This window comes from Vulpes vulpes, chromosome 8 (assembly GCF_048418805.1).
Source record: "Vulpes vulpes isolate BD-2025 chromosome 8, VulVul3, whole genome shotgun sequence".
In the NCBI taxonomy this organism is placed as follows: Eukaryota; Metazoa; Chordata; class Mammalia; order Carnivora; family Canidae; genus Vulpes; species Vulpes vulpes.
In genome coordinates, this window is record NC_132787.1 from 13,639,828 (window position 1) to 13,653,035 (window position 13,208).

Below are 13,208 nucleotides of genomic sequence, written 5' to 3' on the forward strand. Positions count from 1 at the left end.
CTTCTATTTACTGCCTTTTTAGATTTGTTACTGATGTTGATTTCTCAGTGGTTGCATGTGGGATCAGACTTGCTGAGCAAGTCTTTATGATATTGAGAATGTATATGGTAGAGCTTGGAAACTGTAAACATTATTCAGATGGAATGAATTATTTTCATAACTTTTATTGTCACTTTACACTGTGATTGCAAAATGTTCACAATTTTCATAATGATGGGGAGTAATTCCACTGGGAATTTCTCTTTTTTACAACTATTGTCAGAATTCAAAAATCTTAAAATGTTTGGCATAATTTTTAGTGTAATCAGTAAAACACATCCTTGTGTTGCATAATTTATAAGTTTGGTTTACAACTTTTAAAAAGGAAAACCGTTTCTATTAACGTAAATGAGCGCATTGGCATTAATGTTTTATGTAAGAAGATTATCATTAATTTAGAAAATAGAGGCCGTTAGTAAATCATTGAAATGCAAATGTATTTAAAACAGATTTTATTTTTGAAATGCTCTGAAAATGTTGATAAGTATTTGGAAACAGTAGATTGTAACTATAGAAATATCCTGCTTGATTGAACATTGCTTGGTTGCCCACTATCTGATTCGGATAAGCTAACGTGTTTTAGAATGGTTCAGAAGCTAGGCAAAGCCATGGTTCAGAAATGTGTCTTCGGGATTTGAATCCTGTCGGATTTCATAAGTGATTCACCAGGAGTATTTTGCTTCCTTTGTTTTAAGGACAGCTTTAAAGTAGTCTTTGATTTAGCTACTGATATTTTCAGAAAAGAAGTGTCCTGTAAGAAACCTGTCTTCTTTAAATGTATCAAGGGTAAATCTCGTAGAACATCAACAAATTTGCTTTACGGTTTTTTAGAACTAGTCTCGGGTTAATTCATTTAGAATAAAAATGAATCTGTGGAGCCTAATCATATAGATTGTGCTAGAGACTTAGCTTACCAAAGATTACACTTTTGTAGAAACCACCAAACCATTCTCGTGTACATCATGTCAGTTTCTTATCTCCTTAAAAAAATGCCAAATAAATTGACACATTCTTCTTGTCTCTTCTTTAAAGAGATTCCTTCTGCCCAATTTCTGCCATTATATCACACTTCCCTTATCATAAGCAACACGTCTATTTGTTCTCTTAAGTATGTAAATTTACATGTATGATGATGACTTCTGATTCATTCCACGGACTTGGAACTTATCCTTGAATTAGTGTGGTAGCCTTCATGAAACAAGCCGTTGCCCCCTACTTGTGTACATTTCACTCTTAAAGCCTTCAACCTGCTATCCACTTGCTTGGGTATCTTTTGATTATACAAAGTTCAAAATAAATTTATCTGAACAGTCTTTGTATTGTGATCATTTGAACACTTTGCATGAATTCCCATGCTAACCTGATGCTATTACTCTAGCAACTTGTGATCTTTTTAGATTTACTGTTATTTTTCTACAGGAACAGTTCTGTTTCTCAAATAACTATTAACAACAATCATTTTATTCTTTCCTCACAGGTACTACAGTGCAACCATTCTGCAGATGTCTGGTGTTGAAGATGATAGACTTGCAATATGGCTGGCTTCCGTTACAGCCTTCACAAATTTCATTTTCACGCTTGTGGGAGTCTGGCTTGTTGAGAAAGTGGGTCGCAGGAAGCTTACCTTTGGGAGCTTAGCAGGTAGGTGACGGGATGAAGAACTCATTTTTTCTAATGATGACAAGCTCACCTTCCAAAATACAATACCAGTAGGAATTATGATATTGTTCTCTTAGCCAAATAATAGACTCCTTTTAGACAAAAAGTTTTTTAAAAGGAACTGAATGTTATGATATGTAACTAGAATGTAACTAGAAACTGGAATTTTAAGAACAATCTGAATCTACGGAGGGTAGCATTCTACTGCTGTTAATTTTGAGCTCTGCTCAACGGTACAAAAGTGAAAAGAATAATTGGTTTTTGTTCTTCTTTGAAAAATTTGATCTTCATAAACTCGCTTTTTAACCTGTTTTATTTTTAAGTTTGGTATAATATGGAAGTAAATTTGGAGCATTTTTTTAAAGCTCTTTGAATAGTAGAATATTAGAACTATTTAATTTCTTCAGAAAGCAGCAACAGACTCTTTGTAAAGTGTTTGAACCAGGCTCAGATTCTAAGGTAAATCCTAACTGGTTAAATGTGTTTTCTATAATAGCTAAATAAGACAAAACTTTTCTCACTTTCAAGTACTTTTTGCCTTTAAATTCTATACATTATTTTTCTGCTTCACTTACAGAATGAAATCCACCTTTGCCATTGTCTTCACATGTCTTCACATGTTCATACAATTTTCTTATCTCTTTCATATATATAGATTACTAATTATCAATTAGCTGGCTTCTAATAGCTCCTTTATAAGTTTAATTAGAATAAGAATACATTTTTCCATTAAAATGTAGAGTTTCCAGGCTAACATGAGCTACATTCTCTTTTAACCAAATTATACCTTTAAACACTGATCTAATAGCACTGCTTCAGGCACTTGTCCCAGATTTTAATGAGAAAATGCAATCTGAGTTCCAAAGTTATTAGGAACACATAGTCTCTCCTACCATTATCTCCATCAGGAAGAATAGAATGCTTCCACACTCTGTTCTTGCCTAAGCAGTGGAAGGACTTAAGTCTGATAATGTAAGTTGAACTGAGAGGAGGGTGAGCAAAGATTGTCTGATTAAGAGGCAAAGGTAATTGCAACAGTCAAGGTACACAGGGAAGCAGGAGGGTAAGTGAGAAAATGTAAGGGACAAGGAGGCTAAAAACCATCCATTCATAAACTTGTTGAAGAAACTAGTAGTGTTTAGTCTGGAAGAAAGACTAAAGGGATACCCAGTATATACCTTATTCTAGCAGGTGGTAGATGTTATAAGGGTATAATTTTTACTTAATATGGAAAATATATTCTTAATCAGAACTATGTGACTATAAATTGGTCTGTCTTATTAGGATGATAAACTCTCAACAGAAGGATACATGGCCATCAAGTGGTGATGTACCAAAAATAAATTCCTTTAATTGGGTAGAAATTAGGTTTGTTGATTTCTAGAGGTTCAGGTCAACCTGAAGAAGAGGTAATAGCTGCTTTACAGTTTTTTTAATGGATACCCACCCTTCGTTTTTAACAGGGCCTCTGTATATTGCAACTGTAAGAAGTCTATTTTTTTTAAATAGAATTTCAGGTCTTCTTAAATTTGACATTTGGCTTTGTCATCTGAGGAAAACATTTTTTCTAGTAGCCCTATTTGTCATATTTCAGTGAGACACTTTCTCATCAACTTCTGAAGGTTTTTAAGGCATTGTAGATCTAGAGCCATACTGCTTGGGTTTGAATTTTGTGACTTTGCGCAAGTTTCCATTTTCTCATTAGTAAAAAGCAATTCAAGTCCCTACTACATAGGGTTATAAAGAGGACCGAACACATTTATACACATATGACATTTAAACCTCTTCCTGACATAGATAGTAAGGTGCCTAGCTCATCTTAGCCATCACAGCATTATTCCTGATGGGGTGATTCTTTGTTGTTTTAACCATAATGTGAAATAAGCTTGAATAATCGGAATCCAGGAACTTTCCTGAACTCTCCTAGCTGATGTCCTGTTTCACCTCTCAATGTAGGTGTTCTGCTCCAAGAACTTCCAGAGCCCATCCCTGGCTATTAAGAGAAAGTATTAAGACAATTACCTGGGAGAACAGTACCAAGAGATGTTAGGGACTGCTTTTCATGAGCAACCCGGAGGCACTTTTCTTTCCTGCCTTTTTTTGTTTCCAGTCAAAACCACCAACACTCCAGCTGTGCACACTACTAACACCATGCAGTGATTGCTCTCGCATGAGAGGGATCTTCCATCAAGTAGATACTTGAGTTCCTTGTTATATAGCCAATTAAAGTGATGATGTAGATATTACAGTGGTTTAAGAGGTAAAAGGCCTAGTTTCTTATCACAGGTCTCCTCTTCTACATGTACATATAGAGGTAAATAGAGCTCTTTATGCAGTTCTGGTTTTTAACTGATTTAATAGGTGCCAGTAGACCACAATGACCAATGGAATTTTACACGTTCAGTCAAAAACATGCTGTTCAACAGCCTTGCTAGTGGATTAATATTACCCTTCCTGTGGATGTTTGTTTCACTTTCTGATGCCAGTTGGTTCTGGGTTAGTTATATATATTTATTTCAATATTTTGTTTTGGTTTTTGTAGATATCAAAACTATGATAGTGCTAGGATTAGGATACTGTTCTATTTAAAATTTCTTAAAAGCCTTTAATCCAGTTCTGTCCCTTTTCTTACATTTTTATTATGATTTATTTTATGATACTGGGTTAAATTACTGAGAAAACTCCTATCAAAATAATTTTTGAATAGGTATTCTTTGAAAATAACTACAAATAAACTATACTTATCTAGACCTGGACAAAAGGACTCTTTATACAAAGAAATGTAAAATATATAGTCCATGAATAATTTTAAATGGAGGACATTTTGTGGTGTTCTGACTTTTGATAATTTTTAAAGATTGATGTATTTATTTGACAGAAGGGCAGAGAATCTCAGACTCCTGGCTGAGCGAGGAGCCCAATGCAGGGCTTAATCCCATGACCCAGAGATGGTGACCTGAGCCAAAATCAAGAGTCAGATCCTTAACCAGCTGAGTTACCCCAGGTGCCCAAATGATTTTTGATATTTTTAAAGCTTGGCTCAGAGAACTGGTCTTTCTCATAAATATTACACATATAAAGACATATTAAACATATAATGATAATCTCTTGATACTTTTAATAGAAGAAAATCTGTATCTATATAGATTTATTATAACTAATCAGACAGCCAGAAACACAGTGTTAGTTGTCCTCAGATATCTTGATAGTAGAATATTTCTGAAAGTGTCACTCATACACTGTCTCAATCAGAATTACCAGAGGGTACTTATTTTGAAATATGTACTCATGGACCTTACCCAAATGTATTAACTTAGGATCTCTGAAGATGGGGTCTGGAGCATGTGAGTTTCAAACAGGTTCCCCAGCCGATACTTATATACAATAGTGTGCTTTATTAGAGTCCTGGGAATAGGAATTAAAAATTTTCTAAGTATTTACTAATAATTTAGTACTGCACCAGGTAGTTAGTAGTAACTTATTGAATTAGATGTTTTTTTTAACATAGTATTTATCCAACACACTTCACTTCTGTGAAGACCATCTTTATTAGGAAAATTTTATCAGGGATCCCTGGGTGGCACAGCGGTTTGGCGCCTGCCTTTGGCCCAGGGCGTGATCCTGGAGATCCGGGATTGAATCCCATGTCGGGCTCCCGGTGCATGGAGCCTGCTTCTCCCTCTGCCTGTGTCTCTGCCTCTCTCTCTCACTGTGTTCCTATCATAAATAAATAAAAACTTAAAAAAAAAAAAAGGAAAATTATATCAGAATCCCAAAATGTCACAATATACTTAGTTAAGAAGAGACTTTTCGCTTAAAATATAAAGAATGTGCCTAAACTGCAGAGAGCACTGGAGAAGATTCAAGGCCTTCTTATATTGGACTCAAATTTGGTTGGAGTAATGATCAATCTGACAATAATTATAATAATTTGAATACTAACAAGTGGCTAATAAAATGTCTATAACTTGTTAAATGAAAGGAAATCGGTAATTCAAGTAGTTTTAAGCTTTAAAGGTATATGAGTATATAAGGATTAGGTGATCATTTTACAATTTATTGCATAAATAAAGTCATTTAAGATACCATTTCCATTCCTAAGGAGTTTATCATCTTAAAAGTTTATTTTACAAGTTCTATTGGGGCACCTGAGTGGTGCAGTCAGTTAAGCACCCAACTCTTCGTTTCAGCTCAGGTCGTGATCTCGGGGTCATGAGATGGAGCCCCAAGTCAGCTTCCATGCTCAGTGAGGAGTCTGCTTAAGACTACCCACCCTGCTGCATCCTTTCATGCTCTCTCTCAAATAATAAATAAATCTTTTTAAATATTTTTTAAAGTTTAAAAGTTTATTTTACAAATTATCATATGTCCCATATATGTGATCATATATATATATATATATATATTTATATATCATATCACACACACACATCTATAAAATAAGCTATACCAAGACATATGTGATGCCCAATAATCTGGGGAGCTGTTTAAAACTCAGGTGTCTGATCTGTATTTTCTGGATATGCTGATTCAGAGGTTTATGTACCTCCCAAGCATTTGCTGCCAGTAGTAAATTAGGACTGAGAAACACTGCTATATATAATAAAGAATATAAAGGTAAAATACTGACTTTTAAAGGATTGTCATCTAAAATGCATTGAAATAAAAATAAGTTTGTGCTTAAGAAGAGTTAAATCTTCAGCTTTTTAGGAATTTTGTGTATCTAGGAGGGTCGGTTCACCATATTTTGCAGGTAAATTGGACCTTTTTAGGGAGGGATGCAAGAGATACACTGTACGTGCTGCAGAACTCTCAGCTAGGATATGTACCATATTAACCCTATGACCTTAATTGGATAGTCTTAAGATTTGTTGTTTTTTTTCCAAAAATATTCAATATTACAAAAATCTGTGGCACTATGGTCCATTCATTCAGCTAGTACTTATGGGGATCTGCTGTATGCCAGGCATTAGAACTGGACATATGTGAGTATGTGCTAGATATACCATCTTAGAGTTTATTTATACTTTGTCATGGAGATAGGTTATTTAATAAGCATTATAAAAGAAATGTATCATGTGTCCTTCATATCTTACATTATCAACATTTCCAGATGGAAAATCTCTACCAGTCTTCCCTGCCCCATAACAATGTGCCATGGAAGTAATTTGGGGAAATACTTTAAGGACCTGGGTTCTTTGATGGGCAGATTCACAGTAAAATTCAGGTTTGTGTTGGTTTAAAGAGGAATGGTTTTCGTAATAGACCTAATATATCCACTCTCTTTCTCAAAGACCTCTTTTCAGTTTCCCAGTTCAGGGCTCTGATCATCTTTTCAGAAAAAAAAAAAAAAATGACTCCAAACTATTCCTACTTCTGGCTTGAGTTTTAACCCAGCAAGGGGCAAACAAACTGAGATTTTAGGTTCATGGCTTTTTTGACCCAGTGTGGCAAAAATAGACTTCTTATCTCCCCTTCAGGCCTCCCCTTCCTTCAACTTTTTTTCCTGTGATTTTGAAAGACGGTGGCTGCTGCTGCTGCTGCTGCTGCTGCTACTTCTGCTATTTCTTATGACTATGATAATACAATAGCATTTTGTAGCATTGCCAAAATCTTTCAAATACATTAGGATATTTAAACTTCACTGCAATTTGGCAAGGTGAATATTTTCACTAAGCCCCATTTTATGGAAGACGAAATTGAACCTTGGAAAGGTCCTGTGCCTTGCCCAAGGTCACAGAAGTCAAGAAATGGCAGAATTGGAACTTATCCACAGCATTTAACTGGACACATCGCCCTCATCTTGAACACATACACCTCAGCCATTACACAATCCCATTGCACTTCCACAGTGCTTCCCAAAGTTCTTTTTTTATCCATTCATTTAATAATGTTTTTGCTTGGGACGCCTGGGTGGCTCAGCAGTTGGGCATCTGCCTTCAGCTCAGGGCGTGATCCCGCCATCCTGGATCGAGTCCCATGTCAGGCTCCCTGCATGGAGCCTGCTTCTCCCTCTGCCTCTCTTTCTCTCTGTCTCTCTCTCTCTCTGTCTGTCTCTCATGAATGAATAAATAAAATCTTTTAAAAACATAAATCATATTTTTGCTCATATCTTAAATGTACCTCCCAGTTCAATCAATAAAAACTTTATAACTGTGTAAATGCCTTCCATAAATTCCATATTTTAAACACCTTTCCCTGTTCAAATTAATTGTACAAATTACTACAGTCAGATTTTCTTTATTCTTTCTTCCTGTATCTCTTTTTGTATATTTTCTTAATGGCTGGAACAATAGTCAGAAATTTGAAAACTTTCTTTTTTACTGTTAGGATGTCTCTCTGGGACTCAAAAATGAGCCTTTTAAGTGATATACTTAATCGCTATTTCTACAACTTACAGATTCTGCTTCCAGATACCAATAGGAGGGACAAATGAATACATGTGCTGTATCATTTCTGGCACCTTCAAATCACGAGAAAAGAATGCTACTCCTCTTTAATAAGAAATGTTCTCTCAGCTGCTTTTGAAATGTTTAGTTTGTTAGTTTTTAGTTTACTGATTTGGATTCCTTTTTTTTTTTTTCATTTTGTTTTTATTGAAGTTTGATTATCCAACATACAGTATAACACCCAGTGGTCATCCCATCAAGTGCCCTCCTCAGTGCCCATCACCCAGTTACCCCAACCCCTCGCCCACTGATTTGTATTCTTAAACGGTGGGTGCCATTAGAACAATTTTTTTGGCAAAGTAAGTGCAAAGTAAGTGATATGTTGCCTTTCAAATTTCTAACATCTTAGGCACCCAGTAATTCTGGTTGCATTAGTTGATTGTGAGACTGTTAACAATCCAAGGGTTTTTGTTTTTTGAGAAAATCATTACCAGTCTACGGCTTGGCTTAGCAAATAAACTTTCTCTCTTGTTCTATTTCACAATGAATGTGCTGGTTAGTTTTTCTGATAATCTGTATATACATCAGGAACATTTTTTTATTTTTAACAATCCAGTGAAGATGTAGTTTTTCAGAGATGTGTCTTGCCAAACCCAGTCTGCTTTGAAAGAATGTTGCCAACTATTCTCTGATGTCAAACTTTTTTTTTTTTTTTTAAGGTACTACTGTAGCACTCCTTGTTCTTGCTTTGGGATTTCTGCTGTCAGCTCAGGTTTCACCACGCATCACTTTTGAACCAGTAGCTCCATCGGGTCAGAACACTACTTGCACGAGATACAGGTGAGTTCTCCTAACAGTCCCCTGCCTTAACCTAATTCTAGTAACCTTTTGTTTGCATTTAACTTTTCTAAAATTTGAGAGATGAATTGCGGCTTGCTTGTGGAGGAAGGTAAGAGGATGGGAAAGGTGGTGAGGAGGACCCAGCAAGAAGAGGAACAGCATGTGCAAAGACACAAGGATAAAAGTGCTGGAGGAAAAGTATCGACACACTACTGATGTTTTTCTAGAAATTAGAAGTTGGGATTGATACAGAATCTAAGCAGGAATATTGGGAAACCGTTTTTAGATCATCTGTGTATGACTCAGTGGCATCTTATTTTCCAGGTAAAATAAATTACTTTAATCAGTAATTAAGCTTTTCCGGGATGTACATGTCTGATATAGAAGATTATCATCTGGATATTCTAACGGGCTTCACAGAGTTCCACAAGTATCTTCTCATTCATGTAAGCAGAAAAGGAGATTTCCTTTCACTACTGGAGTTCTTTCAGAGCACTAGGAAATGGAAAGAGATGATGGAAGAGAGTGAAATACATTCTGATGGCCAATTGTAGGCGTGGGAACTCTGTTAAGCCTAATGGTATGCACACTGTATGACCAATTGGTTGGAGAAATGGATGGACGGATAGACAGATGGACTAAAGAATGCACAAATTAGTTACTTAGAAATTGAATCTGGTAGCAAAATTCCAAAGCTTATAACTTTGTTTTAGTGGTTGAAAAGGCTAGCAGCCCCTTTAAAATATATGGATAAAACAAAACCTGGCATTATTTATTTATTTGGACAGCACACATGGGTTGGGGGGAGCAAGGAATAGGGGGAGAGAGAGAATCATAAGCAGGGTCCACACTGAGAGTGGAGCTCAACATAGGGCTTGATTTCACGACCCTGAGGTCATGACCTGAGTTGAAATCAAGAGTCAGAAACCTAACTAAGTCACCTAGGTGCCTCATGCCCTAGCGTTGAAAACAAAAAATGAAAAAAAAAAACAAAACAATAAAAATAAAAAATTAAAAATTTTAATTTAAAAATTTAAAAATTTTAATTTAAATTTTATTTAGAAAATAAAAAATTAGGGATCCCTGGGTGGCGCAGCGGTTTGGTGCCTGCCTTTGGCCCAGGGCGCCATCCTGGAGACCCGGGATCGAATCCCACGTCGGACTCCCGGTGCATGGAGCCTGCTTCTCCCTCTGCCTGTGTCTCTGCCTCTCTCTCTCTCTCTCTCTCTCTCTCTCTCTCTCTGTGTGTGTGTGTGTGTGTGACTATCATAAATAAATTTAAAAAATTTTAAAAAAATTATATTCTTCCAGCCTCAACTAGATGTATGCAAGTCTTAAGTCAATGGGTAAAATGATTTATTAATTTCTTAACTTTTAGTCATATACTCATATGAAATTAAAACATTACATTCATACACTAAATTCTACTTAGAATCCTCTTGGAACTTCATGTTGAACAGGTTTTGAATTTATAGTGGTTTCTCATTACAACAGTGAGGAGGAATGTATATTGTTAGGCCTTTCTGGTCCCAAATTGTGATATTCACTTTGCTTTAGAAATAAATGCTTATATTCCTTCTTCCTCTTAAATAAGCTTACTTATTTAAGGGCCCACTGATTTTTTAACAGTCTTTATCTTGTAACAAAGACTTAAAGATGTCTTAATAAAGGAAGTTAACTTTAGAATAGACTATTCTTCAGTGTAGTGATGTTTTCTTTCTTTGAACAGCCCATATCAACTGCTAGATGATAGAGCCATTACCAGAACTCTTCATGCTCTACTTTTGTTTTTTCTTGATGGATATTTAAAATGTTTTAACATAGTTACTTCTGACAAATTATTTTTAAAATTACTGTTCTTTGAGCAAGAGTTCTAGAAAGGATATCTTTAGATACAGTAATTTAGATTAAGAATAAGACTAATAAATGCATGGTCAGGCCATCTAAAGGCAGGAAGCCAGAGTATGAAAAACGTTTTATGAATTTCTGATACAGGAAAAGAATGACAAACTTTTGAAATATTTTCAAAATAAGGTAGTTTTCTTGATACCAACTTTTAAAGTTTAAATAAAAATATTTTTTGCCCTAGTATAGCTTGCATGGCAGTTTATGATTATCCACCTGTTAATCCTTCTGATCTAAGTTGTCATTACCTAATATTTCAGTACCAAAGTACTGAGAGGTGGTACAGCCTAATTTTATTTTCACCACAAAAATGGCCAACAGATTTTGAAACAGAACCAATTTTAGATGTCCTTTGGGAGTCGTTGAATATGAAAAACAGTTATATATGTTGTACCTTCTTTCAGAGTAACATATTAGGCTCTGTGGGAATTGGACAGTATGTAAATATACTCTCAGTGATTTTATAAAATATACCTGCATTCTCTTACTGATTTTTGTTCTAGTCTCCTTACTGATTGTGTTGTTTTTTAAAACTATATATACGACCTTTTTAAAAGATAAACATGAAAGTCATGTTTGTAATACAGTACCATAGAATGAGTACTGTTTAGGCTGTAAATGTAGGTACTATACTTTCCCAATGGAATGATCCATATAGGAAAATTGAGCAAATAAAACAGATTTAAAAGGGAAATTGATATAATACCGATCTTAAAAATATTGTATACTGTTGATGAGAATGTAAATTGTTCTCCGTTTTGGAAAGAATACAATTGTGCCTAGTAAAAGTTAAATGCCTATGCCCACTGACTCGGCACTTCCACTTGTAGAAATCTGTAGACAATGGTGATGAGTATATGTCTATTCCAATTACAATTAAGTAGATTTAAGAAAGTGAGTGGTTCGAGAACAGAGGTTCTGTAGTTTAATTTAATAAATACTAATTGTGTGGCAGACACTATTGTAGGTTGGAGCCCATAATGTAGGTTGGGGGTCACTAAAGATCTGAACCCAAGAGATTGACTATTCTAAACATTTTCCAATGAGAACTTCTGCTTTTTATATTATACATACATATAATATATATTATATATATATATATATTTAGATTTTATATATTTACTTGAGACAGCAAGTGAAAGAGAACATGAGCTGGGGGGAGGGTGACAGGGAGAGGGAGAAGCAGACTCCCTGCTGAGCAGGGAGCCCAACTCGGAGCTTGATTCTAGGGCCCTGGGATCATGACCTGAGCTGAAGGCAGATGCTTAACCAACTGAGCCACCCAGGCGCCCCTCGAGTATTTTAATTTTTTATTGAAGTATAATTAACATATAATGTCACTAGTTTCAAGCATACCTTCCACCTTGGTGACTTATTTATTTTAAAACTAGAAATTTGTTCCTCCTTATCCCTTTCACCTATTTGTTTTATCTGTCCACCCACCTCCAGTTTGGTAACCACTATTTATCTGTATTTAAGAGTCTGTTTGGGACGCCTGGGTGGCTCAGTGGTTGAGCAGTCTGCCTTTGGCTGAGGGCGTGATACCAGAGTCCAAGGATCAAGTCCTACATTGGGCTCCCTCCAGGGAGCCTGCTTCTTTCTTTGTCTGTGTCTCTGCCTCTCACTGTGTGTCTCTCATGAATAAAATAAAATCTTTACCAAAAAAAAAAAAAAGAGAGAGAGAGTCTGTTTGGGTTTTGTTTGTTTGTTTCTTTTTGTTTTTTTAACTTCTACAGATAAGTGAAAGTATATAGTATGTCTTTGTCTGACTTATTTCATTTAGCATACCCTCTAGGTCCATCCATGTTGTTGCAAATAGTAAGATACCATTCTTTTTTTTTTTTATGGGTGTTAGTATATAAATACCATATTTACTTTATCCATTCATCTGTTGATGGATACTTGGGTTGCTCTCTTAGCTTTTATAAATATTGCTGTAATACATAGGGGTGCCTATATCTTTTTGAATTCATGATTTGTGTTTTGGGGTAAATAACGAATAGTAGAATTACTGGTTCACGTGGTATTTCTATTTTTAATTTTTTGAGGAACACCCTTACTTTTTTTGGCAATGTTTGCTGTAATTTACATTTCCACCAACAATGCATGAGGGTTCGCTTTTCTCCATATTTTTGCCAACACTTGTTATTTCTTGTCTTTGATTCTAGGCATTTTAATACATGTAAGGTGATACCTCATTGTAGTTTTGGTTTCCCTAATGATTAGGGATATTGAGGATCTTTTCATGTGTCTTTTAGCCATCTGTATGCCTTTCTTGAAAATAATGTATATTCCAGTTCTTTGCCCATTTTTCACCAGATTGTTTTTCTTAGGCATTGACTTGTGTAAGTTCTTTATAATTTTGAATACTAACTC

At 35.4% G+C, this 13,208-nt stretch overlaps 1 protein-coding gene across 1 annotated transcript in view; it reads left to right on the forward strand.

The window, feature by feature from the left end:
- The window catches only part of SLC2A13 (solute carrier family 2 member 13), a 366,627-nt gene that overhangs the window by 239,035 nt on the left and 114,384 nt on the right, over nt 1-13,208 (forward strand). The window contains exons 5-6 of the mRNA XM_072765569.1: nt 1,517-1,680; nt 8,807-8,927. Of these exons, the coding sequence (XP_072621670.1) occupies nt 1,517-1,680; nt 8,807-8,927 (285 nt within the window). The remainder of the gene's footprint in view (nt 1-1,516; nt 1,681-8,806; nt 8,928-13,208) is intronic.